Genomic DNA, 27,301 nt, shown 5'->3' with positions numbered 1-27,301 from the left:
CTAACAACAACAACTACTAATACTTCACATGATTTTGATTCTACGCCTGTGTTTCTCCAACCCAGGATTGCACTGGCTTTTTTTGGCTGCTGCAGCACACGGCTGGCTCATGTTGAAGGGATCGTCCAACTAGGACTGCAAGGTCCCTCGCAGGGTTGCTGTTTTTGAGCCAGGTTTGGCCTAATCTGCACTTTTATACCTTTGGGGGTTTTTTCCTGCCTAAGTTTAAAACCTTCCTTTCCTCCTCCTCCCCTCCCTCCCTTCCTGTTCCTTCTCCTCCCTCCCCTCCTCTTCCTCTTCTTCCTCCTCTTCCTCCTCTTCTTCCTTTTCTTCTTCCTCCTCCTGTTCTTCCTCCTGTTCTTCCTCCCCTCTTCTTCCTCCTCCTCCTCCCCTCCTCTTCCTCCTCCTCCTCTTCTTCCTCCTTTTCCTCTTCCTCCTCCTCCTCTTCCTCCTCCTCTCCCTCCCCCTCTTCTTCCTCTTCTTCCTCCTCCTCCCCCTCTTCTTCCTTTTCTTCTTCCTCCTCCTCCTCCCCTCCTCTTCTCTTCCTCCTCCTCTCCCTCCCCCTCTTCTTCCTTTTCTTCTTCCTCCTCCTCCTCCCCTCCTCCTCTTCCTCCTCCTCTCCCTCCCCCTCTTCTTCCTTTTCTTCTTCCTCCTCCTCCTGTTCTTCTTCCTCCTCCTCCCCTCCTCTTCCTCCTCCTCTTCCTCTTCTTTTTCTTCTTCCTCCTCCTCTTCTTCCTTTTCTTTCTCCTCCTCCTGTTCTTCCTCTCCACTTCCTCCCCTCTTGTTCTTCCTTCTCCTCCTCCTCCTCTTCTTCCTCCTTTTCCTCTTCCTCCTCCTCCTCTTCTTCCTGTTCTTCTTCCTCCTCCTGTTCTTCCTCCTGTTCTTCCTCCCCTCCTCTTCTTCCTCCTTTTCCTCTTCCTCCTCCTCCTCTTCTTCCTGTTCTTCCTCCTCCTCCTGTTCTTCCTTTTCGTCTTCCTCCTCCTGTTCTTCCTCCTGTTCTTCCTCCCCTCCTCTTCCTCCCCTCCTCTTCTTCCTCCTTTTCCTCTTCCTCCTCCTCTTCCTCCTCCTCCTCTTCCCTCCTCTTCCCCCTCTTCTTCCCCTCCTCTTCCTCCTCCTCCTCCTCTTCCTCCTCCTCTCCCTCCCCCTCTTCTTCCTCTTCTTCCTCCTCCTCCTGTTCTTCCTTTTCTTCTTCCTCCTCCTCCTCCCCTCCTCTTCCTCCTCCTCTTCCTCCTCCTCTCCCTCCCCCTCTTCTTCCTTTTCTTCTTCCTCCTCCTCCTGTTCTTCTTCCTCCTCCTCCTCCCCTCCTCCTCTTCCTCCTCCTCTCCCTCCCCCTCTTCTTCCTTTTCTTCTTCCTCCTACTCCTGTTCTTCTTCCTCCTCCTCCCCTCCTCTTCCTCCTCCTCTTCCTCTTCTTTTTCTTCTTCCTCCTCCTCTTCTTCCTTTTCTTTCTCCTCCTCCTGTTCTTCCTCTCCTCTTCCTCCCCTCTTGTTCTTCCTTCTCCTCCTCCTCCTCTTCTTCCTCCTTTTCCTCTTCCTCCTCCTCCTCTTCTTCCTGTTCTTCTTCCTCCTCCTGTTCTTCCTCCTGTTCTTCCTCCCCTCCTCTTCTTCCTCCTTTTCCTCTTCCTCCTCCTCCTCTTCTTCCTGTTCTTCCTCCTCCTCCTGTTCTTCCTTTTCGTCTTCCTCCTCCTGTTCTTCCTCCTGTTCTTCCTCCCCTCCTCTTCCTCCCCTCCTGTTCTTCCTCCTTTTCCTCTTCCTCCTCCTCTTCCTCCTCCTCCTCTTCCCTCCTCTTCCCCCTCTTCTTCCCCTCCTCTTCCTCCTCCTCCTCCTCTTCCTCCTTCTCCTCTTTCAGTGGAATGATCGGCTTCCTCCTTATGGCTGAATGTTGACTCTCACTGCTGCACCAAAGAACATCCCACAAATTGGGACTCCCGAGAGCTGAACATCTGAAAGTGCCCTGGACCCCGGGACATCGCTGAGGGCCCCTCAAGAAGAAGCAAAGCGCAACGTCCAGGGTGCTACAGCAAATCACAAAGGCCCTTCGTCCCCTGAATCAGGACGCGTAAGGCTGGCCTCTAACCTTGAAGGTGCGAAAATGACAAAGGGCGCCTGGCGGCCCCACCACACAAGCTCGTCTCCTTCCTGCGTGTCTGCTGACGTTGCCCACAAGGACACCAGGGAGGAGGCTGGCCTGCACAACGGAGCCAGAGGTCCTGGCCCTCGCCCCACAGACGTCCCCGGGGGAAGGTCTGGGACAAGCGGCCACAGCGACGAGGACGACGTCGCTGCCCAAATCAGTCTGGCTGGGAGGCTCATGGCGTAATCCCGGAGAGGTGTGTGTAATGCTCCAAGAGGCGGCTGTGACAGTCTCCTGCCTGTGGACACCGTCAGGCCCAGCGGCTCTTGAAAGTTGCTCCCGATTTACTCTGGAGTGTAATTCTTTCTTTCTTTCTTTCTTTCTTTCTTTCTTTCTTTCTTTCTTTCTTTCTTTCTCGTCCCTTTCCCTTCTCTTCCTCCCTTCCTTTTTCTCTTTCTTTCTCTCTTCCCTCCACTCCCCTCCTCTTCCTCCCTCCATCCCTCTTTCTTTCTTTCTTTCTTTCTTTCTTTCTTTCTTTCTTTCTTTCTTTCTTTCTTTCTTTCTTTCTTTCTTTTCCCTTTCCCTTCTCCTCCTCCCTTCCTTTTTCTCTTTCTTTCTCTCTTCCCTCCCCTCCCCTCTCCTCCTCTTCCTCCCTCCATCCCTCTTTCTTTCTTTCTTTCTTTCTTTCTTTCTTTCTTTCTTTCTTTCTTTCTTTCTTTCTCATCCCTTTCCCTTCTCTTCCTCCCTTCCTTTTTCTCTTTCTTTCTCTCTTCCCTCCACTCCCCTCCTCTTCCTCCCTCCATCCCTTTCTTTCTTTCTTTCTTTCTTTCTTTCTTTCTTTCTTTCTTTCTTTCTTTCTTGTCCCTTTCCCTTCTCCTCCTCCCTTCCTTTTTCTCTTTCTTTCTCTCTTCCCTCCCCTCCCCTCCCCTCCTCTTCCTCCCTCCATCCCTCTTCTTTCTTTCTTTTCTTTCTTTCTTTCTTTCTTTCTTTCTTTCTTTCTTTCTTTCTTTCTTTCTTTCTTTCTTTCTTCTTCCTGGCTTCCTTCCTCCCTCTCTCCCTCTCTCCCTCCTGCCTGTCTGCATTTCTTTCTTTCTTTCTTTCTTTCTTTCTTTCTTTCTTTCTTTCTTTCTTTCTTTCTTTCTTCTCTTCCCTCCCTCCCTCCCCCCCCTCCCTCCCCATCACCTGGTTTTTGGCTCAGTCACCCAGCCGGCATTCTTGCCTAAGGCAGGATTATAACTCACCAGCTGGGTGACTTTGGGCCAATCCCCGGGAGACGGTGAGTTCTAGTCCTGCCTGAGGCAGGAAAGCCGGCTGGGTGACTCTGGGCCAGCCGCCCTCTGTCTCTCAGCTCAACCTACCTTGTAGGGTTGTTGTGGGGAAAACGGGAGGAGGGCTATGTGGGATACATTCACCGCCTTGAAAAATAGCAAAGGAGGGACATAAATAAAGAAAGAATAATCAGCAAAGGGTCCCTTCCAGCCCTGTGATTCTATGAGTCTCTCCTGTTTTGTGTTGTAGGACTTAAGGCTGCAGAGCAAGCCAGGAAACCTCTCTCTGTGTGTGTGTGTGTGTGTGTGTGTGTGTGTGTGTGTGTGTCTTGCGTTCACTTCTTCCCCCTCTTTTACCGCAAGGCCAGCCCTTCTCTTCCCTCGGCACGGGCTCCCCCACTTCTTGGCACGGGCTCCTCCGTTTGGCAGGGCTGCCCCTTGGCCAAGGAAGCCGCTCGCGGTGAGTCAGAGACATCCACCCGCCCGGCGGCATCTGAACCCAGAATTTCTCCCGAAGCCGTTGCACAGAAGGAAAACAACCTTCCCAAAATGGGAGATTTGGGCACTGGAACTGCCCCCCACCCGCTCCCTCCGGCTCTCCTTCCCTCCCTGGCTGCCAAACCACGCAGCTTCCAGGAGAGAAGGAAAAATAAGTTTGGCCAGGAAGACGACACGACGGCAGCCTTCCAATATCGGAGGGGCTTGCCCCAAAGAATCGGGGGGTCCACCTCTTCTCCAAAGCCCCCCCCCGAAGGCAGGACGAGAAACAAGGGATGGAAACCAATCAAGGAGAGAAGCAACCTGGAATTAAGGAGGAATTTCCTGACAGGGAGAACGATTAAGCAGTGGAACCGCTTTGCCTCCAGAAGTTGTGAGTGCTACGATACTGGAAGTATGGACAGATTTCCAGAAAACGTTGCAGACCGCAGGAAGCCTTTGCGCTTCAGTTGGAGATGCAGACAACACAGACGCACCTCCAACCACCTGCGCCCATTTTCAACCGTGAAGGGAGCCCGGGCAGAAAATCATCCTGAAGCCAAGAAGGCTCCCCACCCATTTGTACCACTGAGGACAACAACCCTCTGAAAGAAGGCAAAGGACCAGCTCTCTGCAAGGAGTATAAAACCTTCCCTTCCCCACCATCCAGTCAGAACCTGAAGAAGCTTCTGGGATGAGAAGCGAAATGTCTTCAAAGGAAAAACGAGAACGCCCAGTTGCCTCCTGGAAAAAAAAGCCCCTTTGGGTTCATTGAAACACCCCCCCCCCCTGTTTTCATCCACACAGTACAAACCTCTTCAAAATTTAAAGGCAAAACTTGCATGGATGAAATATTTATTATTTATTTATTTATTTATTTATTTATTTATTTATTTATTTATTTATTTATTTATTTATTAAACTTATATACTGCCCTTCTCCCGTAGGACTCAGGGCGGTTCACAAGGTTTTTTTTAAAAAAGCAATACAACAATTACAAAAATTAAAAACAATTAAAATGATTACATTAACCTTGGATAAATAAAAATCCCAATTAGAATCCCATTAAAACTCCAATTAATACTCTCAGTCCAGGCCAGAAAGCTCAAAGAGCCAGGTCTTCAGGTCCCGGCGGAATGAGCGAAGGTCAGGGGCAGACCTAAGCTCTACAGCAGGGGTGTCAAACTCAATTTCATTGAGGGCCACATCAGCATTGCGGTTGCCCTCAAGGGGCCGGGTGGGTGTGGCCAGGGTGGGCGTGGCCTACTGGATGGGCGTGGCTAGAGTGCATATGGCCTCCTGGGTGGGCGTGGCCAGCTCTACATCGTTGGCATCAAGGGTGCCTATGGGGGCCTGGGCAGGAGTGGGACAGATCTGGGGGTCTCTGGCAGAAGGAGGGTCTCTGGGCCAGGGCCAAGGCAGCGGGGGCCGTTCCCTCACTGTTTCCAGGATGGCTTCGCGGGCCGCATGAAACCACTTCGCGGGCCGGATCTGGCCCCCAGGCCTTGTGTCTGACATGTCTGTCCTATAGCTTACAGTGCTTATTAAGGATTGGTTTTAAAGATAGTTGCTGAAATTTCCCCCTTGTGAGCAAAGTAAATCTCTGTGTTTACAGCTCTTAAAGGTAGAAGGATTTGTAGAAGTGTAATCTATTGACCATTAACTTCAACAAATACAATTTAAAAACATTGGTTTGTTTGTAAATAAATATAAAACCCTTTGGAGCAAGGCATTCAAATCGGAGGGTCTCTGGCAGGAGGAGGGTCTCTGGGCCAGGGCCAAGGCAGCGGGGGCCGTTCCCTCCCTGTTTCCAGGATGGCTTCGCGGGCCGCATGAAACCACTTCGTGGGCCGGATCCGGCCCCCGGGCCTTGTGTTTGACATGTCTGCTTTACAGGCGGCTGGTTCCACAGGGCAGGCGCACCCACAGAGAAGGCCCTCCCCCTGGGTGTTATCCACCGGCAATCTTTTACCAGCGGTACCCTGAGAAGACCCTTCCTGTACGGGGGCGGGCGGGGAGGTCACAGCTTATAAAACAAATAGAAAAACCATTCAATCATTCATCCTGGAGTTACAACAGTTCAAAATTACAACGCGTTCAAAAACAAGCGACTTAGGACCGTTTTTTAATGACCGTTGAAGCACCCCCAGGATCAGGTGATCAAAATTCAGGCACTAGGCAACTGACTCGTATTTATGACCGTTTGTAGTGTCCCTGGGGCGGGGGGGGGTCACGTGAAAGCCTTTTGCAACCTTCGGACAGGGCAAGTCAGTGGGGGAAGCAATTGACTTCAGAGCCGTTTGACTAATTTAATACCACTATACGAGGCCTTGGTGAGGCCACACTTAGTTTTAGTTTAGTTTAGTTTTATTAAATTTTTATACCGCCCTTCTCCCTAGGGACTCAGGGCGGTGAACAGGGCAGATAATAAAAGTACAAAACTACAAAAGTTAAAATAGAATTAAATTAATGCCCAAGATAAAACAGTAAAATATACAAATATTTAAAAACCCAAATTAACTCCCCATCAGGAATCCTGCATCCAGTTTTGGTCACCACGATGTAAAAAAGATGTCGAGACTCTAGAAAGAGTCCAGAGAAGAGCAACAAAGATGATCGGGGGACTGGAGGCTAAAACATAAAGGGAACGGTTGCTGGAATTGGGTATGTCTAGTTGCATGAAGAGAACGACAAGGGGGGACATGATAGCAGTGTTCCAGTATCTCAGGGGCTGCCCCAAAGAAGAGGGAGTCAAGCTCTTCTCCAAAGCCCCTGAAGGCAGGACAAGAAGCAACGGATGGAAACTCGTCAAGGAGAGAAGCAACCTGGAACTAAGGAGAAACTTCCTGACAGTGAGGACAATTAATCAGTGGAACAACCTGCCTCCAGAAGCTGTGAATGCTCCAACACTGGAGGTTTTTAAGAAGAGACTGGACAGCCATTTGCCTGAAATGGTATAGGGTCTCCTGCCTGAGCAGGGGACTAGATGACCTCCAAGGTCCCTTCCAACTTTATTATTATTATTAGGTAAAGGTAAAGGTTCCCCCGCACACGCGTGCTAGTCGTTTCCGACTCTAGGGGCCGGTGCTCATCTCCGTTTCAAAGCCGAAGAGCCAGCGCTTGTCCGAGGACGTCTCCGTGGTCATGTGGCCGGCATGACTGGACGCCAAAGGCGCACGGAACGCTGTTACCTTCCCACCGTAGTGGTCCCTGTTTTTCTACTTGCATTTTTACGTGCTTTCGAACTGCTAGGTTGGCAGAAGCTGGGACGCGTAACAGGTGCTCACTCTGCTACGCGGCACTTGGGATTCGACTCGCCAAACTGCCGACCTTCTGATCGACAGGCTCAGCGTCCTAACCCACTGAGCCACCGCGTCCCTATTATTATTATTAAGATTCACTTAACATCTGTGCCAAGGAAGGTTGTAAAATGGGGCAAAACCCAGTTAACAACCTTGCCCCTCTGTGTATTTTAAGTTGAGGTACTACCTGTACACAGATTAGAGTTTTGAAAATGAGCTAAAGGTTCTGCAGTTTTTTAGTTAGTTTTTTTTTTCCTTCGCAAGTTGGGCGACAGGTGACTTCAGGAAGTGATACAGACTCAACCTAAGTCACCCCTGCCTTGCTAATGGCAGCCTTTCAGCTGTCTCCATCCAGGTGCTCGGCGATCTTCCTTGCCTCCCTCTCTCAATCTTGCAGAGTGTGATAAATGTCTCTCGTCCCTTATCTGCTCCCATCGCAGGCGGGAAGTCAGTGAATTACTTTAATGGATCATAGATGGAGGCAAGAGTCTTGGTTGGTTGCAGAAATGATGGCTTCTTCCAGCAGGCCCTGGTTCTTCTTGGTGTTCAGCCCCCCCACCCCACCCCCCAGTGTCTTTCTCTTGTTCTGTCCAGGATCCAGCTTTCAGGGTGATATATTGCCATGGAAAAGATAATTATTATCCTGATCTTGGTGCTCCCAGAGATGTTCCCTTTATCCCTCATAATCTGACTTACATTTGTCACTGACCACCCCCCCCCTCCCCGCGCCCCAATCCAGCCTGCCATTAAGTGCTTCTATCCCTCTCCATCCTTATCACCTCTGGAGCCCACAAAAGAAAAGCCATTTACCATCTTGACTTCTTCACTGTCAACTGTGCCTTCACCAATCATGTTAGTGGACAATTGCTTTTCTGTTAATATTTAACAGTAACCCCAAATTTATTTACTTCTTCGTCTGTTGGTTTGTTTACCCATTCAACCTTCTTTCCCCTTTCCTCCCCCACCCCTCCCTCCTTCCCTCCCTCCCTTCCCGAACATCAGCCTTCCTTCTTTCCCTCCTCCCCTTTTCCTTCCCCTCCTTCCCCTCCCTCCCTCCCTTCCCAAAGATCAACCTTCCTTCCTTCTTTCCTTCCTTCCCTTTTCCTTCCCCTCCTCCCCTTCCGTTCTTCCTCAAGATCAACTTTCCTTTCCTTCTTCCCTTCCTTCCCTCCTTCCCCTTTCCTTCCCCTCCCTCCCTTCCTCTCCCTCCCTCCCTCCCTCCCTCTCTTCCTTGCTTCAAGATCAACTGTTGTTTTTTCTTTCTTTCTTTCTTTCTTTCTTTCTTTCTTTCTTTCTTTCTTTCTTTCTTTCTTTTTCTTCCTTCCTTCCTTCCTTCCCCTTTCCTTCCCCTCCCTCCCTCCCTCCCTTCCCAAAGTTCAACCTTCCTTCTTTTCTTCCTCCCCTTTTCCTTCTCCTCCCTCCCTTCTTTCCTTCCATCCCTTTTCCTTCCCCTCTTCCCCTTCCTTTCTTCCTCAAGATCAACCTTCCTTTCCTTCTTTTTTCCTTCCCCTTTCCTTCCCCTCCCTCCCTTCCTCTCTCTCTCTCCCTTCCTTCCTCTCTTCCTTGCTTCACGATCTACTGTTGTCTTTCTTTCTTTCTTTCTTTCTTTCTTTCTTTCTTTCTTTCTTTTTGTTTTCTTTTTCTTTCTCTTCCTTCCTTCCTTCCCCTTTCCTTCCTTCCTCTCTTCCTTGCTTCAAGATCAACTGTTGTCTTTCTTTCTTTCCTTCTTTCTTTCTTTCTTTTTCTTCCTTCCTTCCTTCCCCTTTCCTTCCCCTCCCTCCCTTCCTCTCTCTCCCTCCCTCCCTTCCTTTCTTCCTTGCTTCAAGATCAACTGTTGTCTCTTTTTCTTTCTTTCTTTCTCTTTCTTTCTTTCTTTCTTTCTTTCTTTCTTTCTTTCTTTCTTTTTCTTCCTTCCTTCCCCTTTCCTTCCCATCCCTCCCTCCTTCCCTTCCTCCCTTCCATTCTTCCTTTCTTTTATTTTCCTTTCCTTCTTTTTTTCCCCTTTCTTAATATATTTTTTTCCTTAACACAAATGCCTCTAGCTGAATATCTCAAAACCTCCCATTGGCATTCCTGCTCTCATTTCTGGCTGTGCCATCCCCCATTCACTCTTCCGATCGAAATAGCTACGGGGATCACACGCATGGCGCTTCCTTTCTTAATTTGAACCATTCTGATCCCCCACCCCACCCGCTCAGTTCTTAGTAGAATGTCTACCAGCCCTTGTAAAGATCTCTCCCAGAAAACCTCCAGCACTTCGACACACCCCTGAGCTGACACACCCCTGATTCCATCACAATACCAGGCCTTCTGGTGGGGCGAGAGCTCTCCTGTGCCGGCACAATGCAAAGCTCTCTCGTAGAACAAAAAGTCACTGCACACAACACCCGAATTGCAAGATCACAATGGAAATTGCAGCCACAATCACTTATCTAAGTTCCAGGCTCTTGGTGATGAACCGACCACTAGCCGGGAGCAGACCGTAATTTTTTGGGATCCCGAATTTTTTTGGCCGAGGTAGACGTCTAAAGGTGATTAGGAAACTGGAGGCTACTTTCTTCTGGCCCCTCCCCCCAGCTCTGGGATGCACAGCTAATGTTCTGCTTCTTGGAGTGGGGGTGTGTGAATTTGGTAGAAAAATCTCTCCTTCAACAAGGGAGAAATGTGGAGACAATTGAAAGCATTTCTCTCTAGAATCTCCGATGTAGCAGAGTGAGCATCCAGCATCGCCTTTCCTGGCCAGATCTAAGCTTGATGCTTGCCAGAAGAAGGGTGGGGTGGGGGGCAAAATGTCATACTAGAAATGCCAAATGGACAGCAGGAGCAGAAAAAATACTCCCACCACCCCACCAGGGATATGAGGGCCCTGTGGGGGGTTTTCTTACCTTGTAACAAGACCTGTTCCTCCCAGTCCCGTGCTGGCCTTTGCAGGAGAAGCTGCAGAATTCTCTCGAGTGGATGCTTTCCTGGCAGCCCCCCCCCAGCCCCCAAATAGAAACACACCCTCATTACCAGCCTTAATTTATTGACAGGGACAGGCCTTGCCCGTTCTGGCCCCAGAGATGATCTTGACCCTTTGTGACTGGATTCACTCCAGGCTGAATTTCCTTGGCACGCTAGTCGCGCTTTGAAGGGACGGATCACGCTCGGGGAGGGGGAGGGGAGGGGAGGGGGGGGGCCGTGTGTCTGTTTGTGTCTGGATTGCAGGACTTTTCCGGAGGTTCGGGAACGGGGACCAGGACTCAGCCCTCCTTTTTCCCAAGGGGCCTCTCTGCAGAACCCCTTCTCCGTTGATCTGGCCTTTGATGCCCTGCAACCTTGGTGGGCCTCTGCCCCTCTCAACGACAGCCTGGACCGGGCCGAAGCGGAATAAGACGGCCAGCCCATCCTCGGTCGCGGGTGGTAGGGAAGGTGGGGGGGTTGGGGTGCACCACGCAGCCGGGCGAGCGGAGGGCTGATTGGGGGGGGAGGAGGCAGCCCCACCCAGCCTTTGAGGCGGGGGCAGCGGCGGGAGGGGAAAGGAGGGGAGGGGGCGTGCCAGGGAGGGGGCGGGGGGGGCGCGGCCCCGAGGACCCTCCCGCGAGGAGGCCTGGAGGGCTCGCTCTCCGGCTGCAGCCCCCCCCTCCACGCCTGCTGGGGGCGGCGCCGCGGAGAGGGCGGGGTGGGCGCTGCCCGGCCTGGCCGCTCCCCTCCTCCTCCTCCTCCTCCTCTTCCTCCTCCTCCTCCTCCGCCGCCGCCGCTCGGGGCTCCCCCCCGCGCCCGTGCCTCTCTGCCTGGTCCGCCCGGAAGTCTGGGGCTGTGCCTGCCTTCTCCCTCCCCCTCCCCGCCAACATGGCCGCGAAGTCGGATGGCCAGGCGGCCGCCGCGCCCCGCTGCTCCTCGCCCGCGCCGCTCCTGCGCCGGGAGGGCTCCGAGGCCGGCAGCCTGCCGCGGGGGGCGCGACGGGGCCCGGGCAGCCCCGCCGCCGCCTCTTTCTGTTCTTCCGCCCCGCCGCCTCCCCATCCTCCTCCTCCTCTTCCTCCCGCGCTGCCCGTCCCGGTGCCCGGGCCGAGGGGCCGCGCCTACAGCCTGCGGGACTGCTGCTGGGTGCTGGGCGCGTTGCTGGTTTTCTTCTCGGACGGCGCCAGCGACCTGTGGCTGGCGGCCGACTACTACGTGCAGGGCCGCTACTTGTGGTTCGGGCTGACGCTGCTCTTCGTCCTGTTGCCCTCGCTCGTGGTGCAACTGCTCAGCTTCAGGTGGTTCGTCTACGACTTCGCCGCCGCCGCGCCCGCCGCCGCCTTCAGCACCAGGGACAGCGTCGGCGCCTTCAGCACCAGGGACAGCGGCGGCGGCGCCTTCAGCACCAGGGACAGCGGCGGCGGCGCCTTCAGCACCAGGGACAGCGGCGGCGGCGCCTTCAGCACCAAGGACAGCGCCGCCACCGCGCCCCGCCTGGGCTGCTGCCGCCTTTGCGTCTGGATCCTGCAGGCCGTCATTCACCTGCTTCAGCTCGGCCAGGTCTGGAGGTAGGCCAGACGCCGCGCACCATGGGTTAGGGGACCCCTGGGGGGGACCTCCGGGCGGAGGGGGAGAACCGGGCGCGGGTGGCCCGGGCCTGGGTTTTGTTTTTTTTTTTGGGTGGGGGGGCGCTTGCTTAATGACCCCACGACTGACTTAACCGCCTGCGCCAAAAAGGGCTGGAAAATTGAACGGGACTCTCTTTACGACCGGGAGATTGTGGGGGGAGGGGGAAGGCCGGGCGTGCGTGGCACAGGCCTGGGGTTTTTTTTGCGGGGGGTGCTTGCTTAATGACCCCACGACTCACTTAACTGCCTGAGCCAAAAAGGGCTGGAAAATTGAACGTGACTCTGTTTACGACCGGGAGATTGTGGGGGGAGGGGGAGAGCCGGGCGTGCGTGGCCCGGGCCTGGGGGTTTTTTGGGGGGGGGGTGCTTGCTTAATGACCCCACGACTCACTTAACTGCCTGAGCCAAAAAGGGCTGGAAAATTGAACGTGACTCTGTTTACGACCGGGAGATTGTGGGGGGAGGGGGAGAGCCGGGCGTGCGTGGCCCGGGCCTGGGGTTTTTTGGGGGGGGGGGTGCTTGCTTAATGACCCCACGACTCACTTAACTGCCTGAGCCAAAAAGGGCTGGAAAATTGAACGTGACTCTGTTTACGACCGGGAGATTGTGGGGGGAGGGGGAGAGCCGGGCTCGCGTGGCACGGGCCTGGGGGGTTTTTTTTGGGTGGGGGGGCGCTTGCTTAATGACCCCACGACTCACTTTTTTTTTTAAATTCCATTTATATCCCGCCCTTCGCCGAAGACTCAGGGCCGCTTTACAAGCTTAGCAGTAGCCTTCATTCTATGTATATGCCTGCTTGTTAGGGCTTTCACACACACCCCCAAACGGCATTATTACAAAGTCAGCTTAATTGCCCCCAACAATCTGGGTCCTCATTTTACCTACCTGGGAAGGATGGAAGGCTGAGTCAACCTTGAGCCTGGTGGGACTCGAACCTGCACTAATTGCAGGCAGCTGGTGTTACTTAAGGAGGCATTAGCCCACTGCTCCACCAAGGCTCTAACCGCCTGAGCCAAAAAGGGCTGGAAAATTGAATGTGACTCTGTTTACGACCGGGAGAGTTGGGGTTGGGACAGCCGGGTGCACGTGGCCAGGTCCTGGGGTGGGGGATGGGGTCGCTTAATGACCACACGATTGACTTAACCTGAGGGGAAAAAGGGGTCTAAAATTGAACCTGATTCTCTTTATGACAGGGGGAGGGGGGAGAGCTGGGCGCACATGGCCAGGTCCTGGGGGTGGAGGGGGTCGCTTAATGACCCCACGATTCACTTAACAACCTGAGGGGAAAAGGGGTCTAAAATTGAATGTGATTCTCTTTATGATGGGGGGAGCGGGGGAGAGCTGGGCACACGTGGCCAGGTCCTGGGGTGCAGGGGGTCGCTTAATGACCGCACAATTCACTTAACAACCTGAGCAAAAAAAAGCGGGGCTCTAAAATTGAGTGTGACTCTATGACTGGGAGCGGGGGCGGGGGGGGAAGAGGCAGGCACATGTAGTCCAGGCCTGGAGTTTTGGGGTTTTGCTTAACAACCGCACAATTCACTTAACCACCTTAGCAAAGAAAAAAGGGCTCTAAAATTGAGCGTGTCTCTCTTTACGACTGGGAAGGGAGGGGGGAGAGCCAGGCACGCATGGCCAGGTCCTGGAGTTGTGGTGGTGGTGAGGTTATCCATGTGCCCCGGCTGCACAGCATCGCTCCTGGCCTTTATGACCTTTGCCTGGTCCCCAGGTGACGTGATTGCCATTTATGACCTTCCGGGGGGGGGGGAAGCAAAGCCAGTGGGGGAAGCCAAGTTCGCTTAATGATTGCACGATTCACTTAACAACCTTAGAAAAAAGGGCTCTAAAATTGAGCGCGACTCTCTTTACGACCGGGAGGCGGGGAAGATCTGGACGCACATGGTGAGGTCCTGGATTTCCGGGGGGGGGCGTTTTCCGCATCCCCCGGCCCTCCAGCATTGCTCCTCGCGTTTCTGACTTTTGCAGGGTCCCCAGTTTCTGAGACCTTCTGTGGGGAGGAGCCTCCCGACGAGCTAAGTCACTGGGAGAAGCCAGTTTCTCTTAATGACCACCCAATTCACTTAACCACCGATGCAAAAAGGGTTCTAAAATTGACTCCCTTTATGACTGCATCGCTTAGACAGATAATCCAGCCCGTTCAGCACTCCACCTAGTTCTAAATACAGCAGGGGGGAATCTGGGCCCCCACCCTTGAAGCCGGGCCCCCCTCCTGATCGGGGGTGATTGCTCCAAATACCCTCAGCGTGCTGGGGAGTGAAGCGGGGAGGGGGGAGGGGAACCGTGCAAAGCCTTCGTTGTGCCTTTTCGGAAGGGCAGAAGGCAGAAATCTGGCCAGCCGGCCTATCAAAGGGTAGATGGGGAGGGTCCCTGGTCTGCTTCCCATTCGCTGCTAGGCAGCTTGGAGGAGAGAGAGAGAGAGAGCTCTGGAGAGCCATTGGCCCCTGTGCCTGCTGCCTGACTAAGGGCTGAGCAGGGGGCTTGGGACCCCCCCTCCCCAAGGCTGAAAGAGTGAGCGAGGCACAGGGGTTTCCGAGCAAAACTGCCACGTCGCCCTGCTCCTGGAAGTTGGCCTTTGGCTCCTACTCGACTCCCAGAAGAGGGTCTGAAGGATGCCGAGAGGCAAAGAAAGCTCCACTGTGCCGCGTGGAGATGCAGCTGCCTTCAAAGGCTGCAGAGGGCAGCTACCTCACTTTGCCCTTTGTGCTCCAGTCTCCTGAATTATTTCCCAAAGGCTGCAGAGCTCCAGGTACAGCCCAAGCCCCCCTCTAGCTTTTCCCAGCAGGGGCCCTTCGGGTGCGACTCACAGGTTCCCACAACCAGTACAGCCCCAGTGACTGAGTGGGGCAGGCCTCAAATTAGAGGTCAGCACAGCAGGCTTCATGCATCGCCTGCTCCCTTCACTTGATGGACCTTCTGCGCCCAGGACAGCTCAGGGAGAGAGCGTCTGTCTGTCTGTCTGTCTGTCTGTCTATCTCTATCTCTATATACCTATACCTATATCTATCATATCTACATTTATCTATCATCTATATCTATATCTATCTATATCTATATCTATCATATTTATCTATGTATCTATCTACCTATCATATCTACATTTATCTATCTATCTATCATCTATATTTATCATCTATGTATGTATGTATGTATGTATGTATCTATCTATCTATCTATTTATCTATCATCTTTATCTATATCTATCATATATCTATCATATCTATATTTATCATGTATGTATGTATGTATGTATGTATGTATCCAGTGCTTTTTTTGTAAAAGAAAAAGGTGCTGGAACTCACACATGTCATACAACCCACCTTGCCTACCCTACAAGGTTCCATCCAAAAAAGGTGCCGGAACTCCGTTCTGAGCGTTCTATGAGAAAAAAAGCCCTGAATCTATCTATCTATCTATCTATCTATCTATCTATCTATCTATCTATCTATCTATCTATCTATCTATCCATATCTATCTTTGTATCCATATCTATCTATCTATCTATCTATCTATCTATCTATCTATCTATCTATCTATCTATCTATCTATCCATATCTATCTTTGTATCCATATCTATCTATCTATCTATCTATCTATCTATCTATCTATCTATCTATCTATCTATCTATCTATCTATCTATCCATATCTATCTTTGTATCCATATCTATCTATCTATCTATCTATCTATCTATCTATCTATCTATCTATCTATCTATCTATCTATCTATCTCCTTCTATCATATATCTATCATATCTATATTTATCATCTATTTATATTATTTGTCTGTCTGTGTGTCATCTATATCTACTGTATATCATATCGTATCTATCATATCTATATCTGTCTGTCTGTCTGTCTGTCTGTCTGTCTGTCTGTCTGTCTGTCTTATCACAGGGAACTCTCCAGCTGGGTTGACAGCCTCTTGATTGGAAAAGGGGTCACAGTCCATATGCTCCCCTAGCCAAGGCCTCCACCTCCTGCCCCCTCTGTTCCTTTCCTTTCTCCCTCTACCTTTTATCCAGCTCCCCACTCCCTCCCTCCCTCCCCCACAAGGCAAGGAAACCTGAGCAGAGGCCCTGGTGGGGGAGGGAGCGCAGGAGAGGGGGTCAAATCCTCCCAAGCCCCTCTACGGCTTCAGTCTTCCAGGCTATTAGAGAGCAGATCTGTTCCCTCTGGGTTGTCTGAATCTCTCCATCCCGAAACAGCCCAGCCTTTTCTTTCTGCTCGTATTCCCTCCCTTGAGGGCTGGGGTGGATCGGAAATGGATCCTTCTGCGATGTTTTTGAAGCTGGGCAGAAGACAAGAGTGAAAGATGCTAAGGTCCTGTAAAGAGTGCGGAGAAGACTAATCAAGATGGCCAAGGGCCTGGAGGCAAAATCAAGTGATGGACGACTAAGAGTAAGTTTAGCCTAATGAAGAGAAGGACCAGGGGGGACATGATAGCAGTCTTCCAGTATCTCAGGGGCTGCCCCAAAGAAGAGGGAGTCAAGCTATACTCCAAAGCCCCTGAAGGCAGGACAGGAAGCAACGGATGGAAACTAACCAAAGAGAGAAGCAACCTAGAACTAAGGAGAAACTTCCTGACAGTGAGGACAATTAACCAGTGGAACCACCTGCCTCCAGAAATGGTGAATGCTCCAACACTGGAAGTTTTTAAGAAAGGACTGGACAGCCTTTGTCCGGGATGGTCAACGGACTCCTGCCTTTGCCAGGGGGTTGGATCAGAAGACCTTTGAGTTCTCTCCAGCCCCAAGTCCTTTTCACCATCCTGATACTCCAAACAGACTACAAGGCCAGTGCAAGGGTGAGAGAAGATCTCCTGCCTTGGATTAGAACAGGGGTTCCCCCATTCAGAACTGGGCCACACAACCAGCAGGTTGGCGTGCACATATGTGTGTGCTTGTTTGTGCAGTTTGACTTGCACTGGGCTGGCACGCGTGCACACACGCATGTAGCTCAACTTGCACAGCCCAATTCACCTCATCCCCAACCCCCACCCCCGTGGGCTGGCAAGCCGCAAAGGTTGAGGACCACTGGATTAGAAGACTCTGTTGTGATTCCGTGCCAGCCTGTGATCCCGGCAGCTGAGTTCGGGGAATCAGAGGAGGAGGAGGAGGAGAAGGATGGGCCTGGGGAAGCCATCAGAGTCGGAGGAAGGCTCTGATGAGTTACCAGACTTACAAACTGAGGAAGATCCTGGCCCCTCCACTCGTGATCAAGCTGAAAGCCAGCTGGGCTGGGAGGCGGAGGCAGACTCGGAGGAAGCGCAGCTGGAAGACCACAGAGACACTCGAAACGTAGACAGGTCACACGAGTAAATCAGAGGGAGGCAATGGGGCGACTCCAGGGGAGGAGAAAGCAGTGAGAAGCCACACCTTTGGTGCTGCGTAACAAAAAGGGAATGTGTGGGCAGGGGTTGGTTGCTGGAGGCAACCGTTTGCAAAGAACTTCTGTGTCCAGAGATGATGGTCTGTTTATGTTACCAGTGAGTTACTTCCTGTTTTGGCTCGTGCTCCGTTTTGTTTGTGGACAAGGTCTGTAACTTCAATAATAGGGGTTTATTTATCCAGTTTAATGCTAAATTAGGGGCTGCCTTGTGAAGTAACAAGGCGGTACGTAGGCTGGGACAGAACAGACTCCAAGGTCCCTCCCACCCCTATGATTGTATTATTCTACGATTCTACCATTCATTCTATGATACTTTTTATGAATTCCTGAATCGTGGAGTGAGTCAATCAATTGGAAAAGAACTGGAAGGAAATCTTGGAGGTCTTCTAGTCTCAGGGGCTGCCCCAAAGAAGAGGGAGTCAAGCTATTCTCCAAAGCACCTGAAGGACGAACAAGAAGCAAATGATGGAAATTCATCAAGGAGAGAAGCAACCTGGAACTAAGGAGACATCCTGATAATTGGGGAACAATTAACCAGTGGAACTGCTTGCCTCCAGAAGCTGTGAATGCTCCAACACTGGAAGTTTTGAAGAAGAGATTGGACAGCCATTTGTCTGAAATGATATAGGGTTTCCTGCCTGAGCAGGGGGACTAGATGACCTCCAAGGTCCCTTCCAAACTCTGTTATTCCTATTCTATTCTATTCTATTCTATTCTATTCTATTCTATTCTATTCTATTCTATTCTATTCTATTCTATTCTATTCTATTCTATTCTATTAACTCCCTGCTTGAGAAGGAGACCTTATACCATTTCAGACAATTAGCTGTCCAGTCACTTCTTAAAACCCTCCAGTGATGGAGCATCCACAACTTCTGGTGTTAAGCGTTTCCACTGGTGAATTGTTCTCACTGTTAGGAAGTTTCTCCTTAATTCCACGTTGCTTCTTGATGCCCTCTGAATTTCTGAAAGTCTCCCTCTTTGTGGATTGATCTGCTGCAGTGCTGAGTTTTGTTATTTGGTGAGTTTTGCCCCACTTTATAACTTCTCTTGCAACAGTTGCTAAGTGAATCATTGCAGTTGTGAAGTTAGTAACATGGTGGTTAAATGAATCGGGCTTCCCCATGGACTTTGCTTGTAAGAAGGTCACCGAAGGGGATCACGTGACCCCAGAGAAACCCAACTTGAAAATGGGTGGACTTCAACTCCCAGAATTCCCCAGCCAGCAGAGTTTCATTCTGGGAGGTGAAGTCCACCCATCGTAAAGCCTGCTGGCTGGGGAATTCTGGGAGTGGAAGTCCACCCCTCTTAAAGCATGCTGACTGGGGGATTCTGGGAGTGGAAGCCCCTCTGCCTTAAAACGGTCAGATTGAGAAACCCCCGTGCTACAGAATCCAACAAGGATTGCCATGTCTGAAATGCCCAGCCACGGAGGCGTCCATGTGCCAAGGACGTGGTGAGGCTGGGCACTGCTCCCTTGGGGCCAGCCCTGGGTGGGTGGTGCCCATGACGATGTGCTGGTCTCACTGTGACTTCTGAGCACCTCTTTGGATAGTCAGCAGCACCGTGATATTGCGGCTGAAACATTTGGCTGTTTCCATCTTTGGATTTTGAGGAGCTTTAGGGGACGAAGTGAAGGTCTTAAACCTTGAACCCATTTTCTTGCTTCATCCCACCCAAACATGAGAAACACACTGTTTTGCAGTGGCTGGGATGTCTGCCTTGCAACCTTACCATTTACAGATCCTGGTTTGTGGCTTCAGAGCTTCTTAATACCCGCCAGGACAGTTTCCTGTCATTCATCCATCTTTTCGGAAGCTGCCAGGAAAGGTCTGTGGGTAACTTTGAGCTGTCCGGCTTCTGCCAAGCCGTGTTGACAAGCCCAGTTTGCTAAACAAGGAAGGATGTGTGGTTTAGCGTTGTGTAAAGGCTGGCAAGCCTGGTTTATTTGACCCATAAGCCAACGTTAACCCAGACCTGGGCTCCCAAGAGTTGTCAAGGTGGGACGAAGGCCGCCGTAAGCTATAATAGCTGCAGCTTTCCTGGGACTCTTTCATAAGAAATAAAGAAATAAAGGACTCTTCCATAAAGAAACTTCATGGAAATTAATGTGATGAGGGAGGGAGGGAGGGATGGATGAGGAGAGAAAGAGGAAGAATAGAGGGAGGAGGAGGAGGAGGAGGAAGGGAGGAAGGAAATAAAGGGAGGAAGGAAAGGGAGGGAGGGTGAGGAAGGAAAGGAAGAATGGAGGGAGGGAAGAGAAAGAGAAAGGAAAGAAGGATGGAGAGAAGAGAACGAGAGGAAGGAAGGAAGGAAGGAAGGAAGGAAGGAAGGAAGGAAGGAAGGAAAAGGAAAGAAAGAAAGAAAGAAAGAAAGAAAGAAAGAAAGAAAGAAAGAAAGAAAGAAAGAAAGAAAGAAAGAAAGATGAAAGAAAGAAAGAAAGAAAGAAGAAAGAAAGAAGAAAGAAAGAAAGAAAGAAAGAAAGAAAGAAAGAAAGAAAGAAAGAGGGAGGGAGGGAGGGAGAAAGATGGAAAGGGAGAGAAATGAGAGAAGGGAGGAAGAAAGGAAGAGGGAGGGAAGAGAGGAAGGAAGGAAGGAAGGAAGGAAGGAAGGAAGGAAGGAAGGAAGGAAGAAAGAAAGAAAGAAAGAAAGAAGGAGGGAGGGAGGGAGGGAGAAAGATGGAAAGGGAGAGAAATGAGAGAAGGGAGGAAGAAAGGAAGAGGGAGGGAAGAGAGGAAGGAAGGAAGGAAGGAAGGAAGGAAGGAAGGAAGGAAGGAAGGAAGGAAGAAAGAAAGAAAGAAAGAAAGAAAGAAAGAAAGAGGGAGGGAGGGAGGGAGGGAGAAAGATGGAAAGGGAGAGAAATGAGAGAAGGGAGGAAGAAAGGAAGAGGGAGGGAAGAGACAGGAAGGAAGGATGGAGAGAAGAGAAAGAGGGAGGAAGGAAGGAAGGAAGGAGAGAAGAAAAAGAGAGGAAGGAAGGAAGGCCATGGAAAAGAGGTAGGTAACCAGAGAACCATGGTTTTTGAGAAGCTATTCTCAGTTGAGGGGTGGGGAACAACTCTCTGGAACAGCTGCCAGTCACCTATCCTGGCGGATGATGGCTTCCTGCCATCTGATTGACTGTGCGATGATCAATAGTAGTAGTAGTAGTAGTAGTAGAAGTAATAACAAGAACAACAACAATATTGGAAGGGACCTTGGAGGTCATCTAGTCCAACCCCCTGCTCAGGCAGGAAACTCTACACCAGGGGTGTCAAACTGCCGGCCCGCGGGCCGGAGCGTCACGGAGAAACCGCGCCCATCCCATTGCCGGCAATGGGAAAAAGTTCCGATACGTCGCGCGACGTGACGTGACGTCGCGAGTTTGACATGTCTGCTCTACACCATTTCAGACAAACAGCTGTCCAGCCTCTTCTTAAAAACTTCCAGTGTTGGAGCAAAGTGAAAGTTGGCAAACTGCAGCTCAGTCGCCTGAAATCCCGGTTGAGCAAACACAACGGTTCTGTCCTAGGCCTTAAAAAAATCCAACCAACCAACCATCCAACTGTATAACAGCAAAATATAATCTTCTGGGTCACACAGCAGGTGGAAACTGTGGACCTTTCTCCTCCCCCCCCCCCCGCCCAATTCCACATCCTGGGCTGAAGTGTTGTGTGAACGTGACTGAAAACGTCTTTTGAAAACATCTGCTGACTTTGGAAGACGGGGAAGACGGTGGGAGGCTGGCTTTCTTCCAGACTTGAAGAGACTCAGCGCAGAAAGGTCAGAGGCGCTGGGGGAAGAGATGGATTTTTTTAATGGGTTCTGGAAAAATTCCCAGCTTCCCAAAAGCTCCGGCGTTTTGCTGATGCCCTGAATTGCTTTCAGAAGCGCTGAGCGGAAAGAGCCGAGAAGGCAGCCCATTTTTCAACCCTTCCTTGAACGAGGCGGGTGGCTCCACCGCTGCTTCTCGAAATGGGAAATAATATTATATTGCAGGGTCATGAATGGAGTTGGGAGGGGGGAGGAAACATCCCTTCCCTCTCGTCCTTTTTCGATCCTGGAAAAAAAAAATGATGTCGAGACAATTGGAAAAGATGATCAAGGGACTGGAGGCTAAAAGAAATATGAAGAACGGTTGCAGGAATTGGGTAGGTCTAGTTTAACGAAGAGAAGGACGAGGGGGGACATGATAGCCGTCTTCCAGTATCTGAGGGGCTGCCACAAAGAAGAGGCAGTCAAGCTATTCTCCAAGGCACCTGAAGGCAGGACAAGAAGCAACAGATGGAAACTCATCAAGGATAAAAGCAACCTGGAACTCAGGAGAAACTTCCTAACTGTCAGGACAATTAAACAGGGAAACAGCTTTTCCTTCAGACGTTGTCAATACTCTATCACTGGAGGCTTTTAAGAAGAGATTTGACATTCACTCGTCTGAGATGGTATAGGCCAGGGTTTCCTGTCTGAGCAGGGGGTTGGGCTAGAAGACCTCCAAGGTCCCTGCCGACTCTCTCCTTGGGTTCTATCTCCACTGGTTCCAAAGGATCTACTCTCGTGTCAACACGCGTTGACTTTAAGATATTGCTTGTAGTGCACCTATCCAGAGCATTTTCGCATAGCCAGTTTGGTCTTGTGGTTAGGGTGCCAGGCTACAAACCAGGAGAACAGTGAGTTCTAGTCCCGCCTTAGGCACGAAAGCCATCTGGGTGACTTTGGGCCAATCGCCAGGAGACGGTGAGTTCTAGTCCCGCCTTAGGCACGAAAGCCAACTGGGTGACTTTGTGTCAATAAACAGGAGATGGTGAGTTCTAGTCCTGCCTTAGGCATGAAAGCCAACTGGGTGACTTTGGGTCAATCAACAGGAGACGGTGAGTTCTAGTCCCACGTTAGGGACGGAAGCCAGCTGAGTGACTTTGGGCCAATCACTAGGAGACAGTGAGTTCTAGTCCCGCCTTAGGCATGAAAGCCGGCTGGGTCACTTTGGGCCAATCACCAGGAGACGGTGAGTTTTAGTTTTCTGCCGTAGGCGTTACAGCCAGCTGGGTGACTTTGGGCCAATTACCAGGTGACAGTGAGTTCTAGTCCTGCCTTAGGGATAGAGGCCGTCTGGGTGATTTGGGGCCACTCCCCCCCCTCTCTCTCTCCTCTCTCTCTTTCCCCCAACCCACTTCGCAGGGTTGTTGTCGTGTTGGCTGTGTTCCCCTCCTTGAGTTATTTGCAAAAATGAATACATAAAAATGGCTGAATAATCCGGTTTTTGTAACTTACCAGCCCTGCTTTGGCGATTCAGGAGAAAGAATGAGAAACAGCCAAAGTGATGTTTTCAGTTAATGGAGACTCTTCTGCCTGAAATAAGAAGTTAAGGATCATTTTTCGGGAGGCGGGCGGGGGGCGGGGAGCAGAACGCAGATATGGCTGGGTACCTGAAATGCCAAAGAGGGGAGAGGAAAGGCAATGTTTCTGATTCCGTTGCTTTCCAGAGAGAAGAGAGAAGCTGGGGACGCAACTGAACCGGGCCAACAACCTTGGCCGATGCCCCGTTTGCATCCCTCAAATTCTGGGAAGAATAAATGGCGCGGAATGTGCAAATCGCGTCTTTACGGGCGCCAAGCCGAACCGCGTCTATTTTCTCCACTCCCTGAATTAAGCTTGATGGCCAAGCATCCCAGAAGCGTCGAGTGGTTTAATATCTGGAATTTCCAACAAGCTTTGCATATTTCAAGAAGACGCAGCTGCATAAATATTTTTTCCCCCCTCCAGTTGTGACGATCTAGATTTCATTAAAAGCCTGGTTGTTGTTTTTTAATAATGCACAGTTATGTTTTTGTTTTTTAAAAAATATATACTATTTTTGCTGTGCTTTTGTTTCTCTTTCTCGCCTTAAACTAGTAGCCTCCTTGATTCTCTATCCTGGGAATTTGAAAATGGACCTACAGGCATTTCTGCCCATGTTCCGCTGAGATGGAGAAAGATTCTGGTTGATTTTTATTTTATTTTTATTTTTTCTGCTGGGCATATACAGGGAGTCCCGGACTTACGACGGAGCCTGTTCAAAGTTACCCACAACATTGAAAAAACTGACTTAAGACCTTTTTTTCCCACACTTAACGACCATTGTAGCCTCCTTGTGATCAAAACGGCAGGTCCTGGGATCAAAATTTAGAGGCTGGCTCATACTTATGACGGTTGCAGTCTCCTGTGGTCCCCTTTTGCGTAAAGTGGGAGAAAATTCACTTAACAAAATGTTTCGCTTAGCAGCAAAAAATCCTGGGCTCGACTGTGGCTGTAAGTTCGAGGACTGCCTGCACTAACTTCAAAACTGCAGTGTTTGGTTGGTAAAATGGTAAATGTGGTAGTAAAGGTAAAGGTAAAGGTTCCCCCGCACATGCGTGCTAGTCGTTTCCGACTCTAGGGGCCGGTGCTCATCTCCGTTTCAAAGCCAAAGAGCCAGCGCTTGTCCGAGGACGTCTCCGTGGTCATGTGGCCGGCGTGACTGGATGCCAAAGGCGCACGGAACGCTGTTACCTTCCCACCGGAGTGGTCCCTATTTTCCTACTTGCGTTTTTACGTGCTTTCGAACTGCTAGGCTGGCAGAAGCTGGGACGAGTAACAGGAGCTCACTCTGTTATGCGGCACTCGGGATTCGACCCGCCAAACTGCCGACCTTCTGATCGACAAGCTCAGCGTCCTAACCCACTGAGCCACCGCGTCCCTTAGTAAAGGTGGTAAAATGGGGCAAAACAGCGAGCAACAGTCTCGCTTAGCAGTGGAAATTTTGGGCTCAGTCCTGGTCATAAGTTGAGGACTGCCTGCACTCGCTTTTCTCTCTCCCCGTCCTTTTCAACAGGTACCTGAGGACCCTCTACCTGGGGCTCCAGAGCCGGTGGCAGTCCGAGCATCGCCAGCGCCATTTCTACTGGAGGATGATGTTCGAATGCGCCGACGTCAGCATGTTGCGCCTTCTGGAGACCTTCCTCAAGAGCGCCCCCCAGCTGGTGCTGCAGCTGAGCATCATGGTGCAACAGAACCGGATCGACCCACTGCAGGGTGAGTGGAGGGCAGGGAAGGGGCGCGAGACACAGGGGGAAGCGGAGAGCAAGGTCTGGGGGGAAGCCTCTCCAAGGAACTCTACCTTTTGAACTCGGTGTCAATTGGGAATCGGATCCCTCCCTGGTGCTGTCTGAGCTGGCAGATGCTTCGTTACCCCATTAGGTAACATCATCAGCGCTGGAAGGGAGTGGGGTGTGCGGAGAGGAGGAGGAGGAAGAGGAGGAGGTAGAGGAGGAAGAGGAGGTGGAGGAAGAAGACGAGGAAGAGGAGGAGGAGGAGGAGGAAGAGGAGGAGGTAGAGGAGGAGGTAGAGGAGGAGGAGGTGGTGGTGGTGGAGAAGGAGGTGGAGGAGGAGGAGGAAGAGGAGGAGGAAGAGGAGGGAGGAAGAAGAGAATGAGGAGGTGGTGGAGAAGGTGGTGGAGGAAGAGGAGGGAGGAGGTAGAGGAGGAGGAGGTGAAGGAGGAGGAAGAAGAGGAGGTGGTGGTGGTGGAGAAGGTAGAGGAAGAGGAGGAGGTAGAGGAGGAGGAGGTGGTGGTGGAGGAGGAGGTGGAGGAAGAGGAGGAGGAGATGAAGGAGGAGGAAGAAGAATGAGGAGGTGGTGGAGGAGGAGGAGGAAGAGGAGGAGGAGGTGAAAAGGAGGAGGAGGAGGTGGAGGAGGAGGAGGAAGAAGAATGAGGAGGAGGAGGACTCTTGGGTCTTTGCTGCTCTCTGATTTTGATTGTTTTCTTGCAGACGTTTCATGCTAGCCCTGAGGATGTTCGCTAGCTGGGTCATGAAACGCCTCCAGGAAAACAACCAAGCTCAGACACCAACAAGGACCCCACAGTCCTCCCTCCTCCTCCTCCTCCTCCACTCTGCAAACCACGTTCCATTTTCCCCCCAACATCATTTCTAGATGTGTCCCTTTGGTTTGGCTTCTCCTGACTCCTTTCCCATGTATGAACACCAATGTAGATGTTAGGTGGTTGAACCTCCAGCCTCTTTATCCTCCTGGGTGATGTACCTCCAAGGCGTCCTCCCCCTTGTCTCCTCTTCATTTTTCCTTCAGCCCAATCCTCTTTCCCCCTCCCCCCATCCGGGCTCGAGGCGGTCACCCCATCCCCATGGTCCCCTCCAGCTTCAGTTCCATTTCTTTCCTGGAGAACCTTCAAAGGCACCCCGTCTTCTCCCTAATCCTTTGTTTCCCTTTGTCTCTCTGCTCCTCTTGGGAAGGTCTCTCAGCTTCTGCCTCGCTGGTGTCTCTCGCATGGACTTTGGCCTCCTACCAAAAGGTGCTCCGGGATTCCCGGGAAGACAAGATGCCCATGTCCTACAAAGGTGCCATGGTCCAGATCCTGTGGCACCTCTTCACCATTGCCGCCCGAGCCATCGCCTTCGCCGTTTTCGCCTCTGTCTTTCAGCTCTACTTCGGCATCTTCATCGTCACCCACTGGTGCATCATGACCTTCTGGATCATCCAAGGCGAGACGGATTTCTGCATGTCCAAGTGGGAGGAGATCATCTACAACATGGTGGTGGGCATCATCTACATCTTCTGCTGGTTCAACGTCAAGGAAGGCCGCAGCCGTTGCCGCATGTCCATCTATTACATCATCACCCTGTTGGAGAACGCCGTGCTGACGGGCCTCTGGTACTGGTTCCGCGAACAGTACCTGGTCTCTGAGTTCTATGCCTTGATCATCGTTTGCGTGGTAGCCTCCAGCTTTGCTTTGGGAGTCTTCTTCATGTTCATCTACTATTGCCTCTTGCATCCCAGTGGGACCATTTTCGGGGCCCAGAACACGGGCTGCCTCTGCGGGGAAGAGCCCACCGCCGTACCCCGGGCTACAGGGCCTCCGCCAGACGTGATCACCAGTCCTCCACGCTCCTTGCCGAGGACTACAGAGCGAGAGGGGATGCCGGGGGACAGAGATAGCTGCGGGCCGGTCTTTCAGGTCAGGCCCAGCATGCCTTCCACCCCCGTAGCCCGGGCCCCACGGACAGAGGGGCCTGTTATTCGCATTGATTTGCCACGCAAGAAGTACCCCGCCTGGGACGCCCATTTCATAGACAGGCGTCTACGTAAGACCATCCTAGCTCTCGAGTACACCTCTCCGGCCACACCACGCCTCCAGTACCGCAGCATGGGGGCTTCCCAAGAGCTGTTGGAATATGAGACCACCGTGTGAACTGGCCAGGAGGGACCCTTTCAGGACACCTGGGCTGAAACGGGGTCCAAGCAGCCCTTGAGTGAGCAGGCCTTGGGGCCGTCCCGGTCCCTTTCAGGTGGGATGGTGGGAGTGGCAGTCCAGCAAGCATCAGGATGTTCCGTTCCCACATCGCAATATTCGGTTCAATTCCTCCTTCGCCCGGTACAGACTGCTCGTGGCTCTCTCCCGTGCAATGGTGGTCAACTGGTGCTATTTGCTTTTCTCCCGGCTCACCGTTTGAGCTATGCATTGGGTGGGTTGCGACACCCTCCCCCCCCTCCATCCCTCCTTGTGGGCAGGCCCCCTGTTTCTCCTCCTGCCGAGTTGCGTTCCAGGAAGGACCCTACTCCCCAGCCAAGCCGCTCTCAAAATACCTCACTGTGACTTGAGCCAAGGCCACCAAGGGCTTCTCTTATCTCCGGTGCCCAGGAAGCGGTTGGCTGGGAGTGGGTGGGCGACAGGAGCACAGGGGGCCATCTCCATGGTGAGTGTGTGTCAAGGGGGATGAGAACCGCAGACCCCCCCAAGGGAGTCCTAGAAGGAGGCGGGAAGATGGCTGTAAAGCAGGAGGAGAAAGAGGTTTTGGGCTGCGGGCAACTTTCCGGCAACGGGGGAGGGCGGTGGGTGGGATTTGATCCCAGGACTGCGTATTGGTGGGCGCCTGGCCTTTGTTGGAAGAAGACGAGGGAGGGGGGCGGCTGGCAAGTTTTTCATGCGGGAAACAGAGCTGGCACTGAGAAGCAGGACTGTTCACCTCGTTTTCGACTCGCCCCCCCAAATTGAACCGAAAGACTTCCCAAGGCAGCATATCCATCAACGTTATCCGTTTGGGAGGGCATATTCTGGATTTGGCGAAAGGTCTGCAGTGCTGTTGAGTGTCCTTACTCACAGGATGGGGGTGGGGTGGGGAAAACACCATTCGTTGCCCCCTTTCCTACGTCCATTTGTCAGCTTCCAACTGAACGAGAAGGCTTCTTGAAGGAGCCGATC

General features: G+C 51.7%; 3 protein-coding genes across 4 annotated transcripts in view; all 3 read left to right on the top strand.

Annotated features, from left to right (window-relative positions):
* The window catches only part of DNMT3B (DNA methyltransferase 3 beta), a gene marked incomplete at its 5' end in the record, with an annotated part of 480,157 nt that overhangs the window by 147,937 nt on the left and 304,919 nt on the right, over positions 1-27,301 (top strand). The gene's annotated exons all lie outside the window — the stretch shown is intronic.
* The window catches only part of TM9SF4 (transmembrane 9 superfamily member 4), a 127,613-nt gene that overhangs the window by 15,333 nt on the left and 84,979 nt on the right, over positions 1-27,301 (top strand). The window contains exon 1 of one of the 2 annotated variants that reach the window (XM_083360853.1): positions 6,718-6,771. The exons of the other annotated variant lie outside the window; for it this stretch is intronic. Within the exon in view, the coding sequence (XP_083216979.1) occupies positions 6,769-6,771 (3 nt within the window). The 5' untranslated portion in view covers positions 6,718-6,768. Of the gene's footprint in view, positions 1-6,717; positions 6,772-27,301 lie in introns of those variants that run through there. 2 annotated transcript variants of the gene reach the window in all.
* XKR7 (XK related 7) lies at positions 10,951-26,290 on the top strand (the record flags this gene model as incomplete). The annotated part of the gene is made up of 3 exons (XM_083358106.1): positions 10,951-11,627; positions 23,921-24,120; positions 25,335-26,290. The coding sequence occupies 3 exons, from the start codon at positions 10,951-10,953 to the stop codon at positions 26,288-26,290; spliced, it is 1,833 nt and encodes a 610-aa protein (XP_083214232.1).

The sequence above is a fragment of the Vipera ursinii genome (genome assembly GCF_947247035.1).
Source record: "Vipera ursinii genome assembly, chromosome: 3".
Taxonomy (NCBI): Eukaryota; Metazoa; Chordata; class Lepidosauria; order Squamata; family Viperidae; genus Vipera; species Vipera ursinii.
The sequence above is the reverse complement of the archived record's forward strand: the minus strand, read 5'-3'. Positions and strand labels throughout refer to the sequence as shown.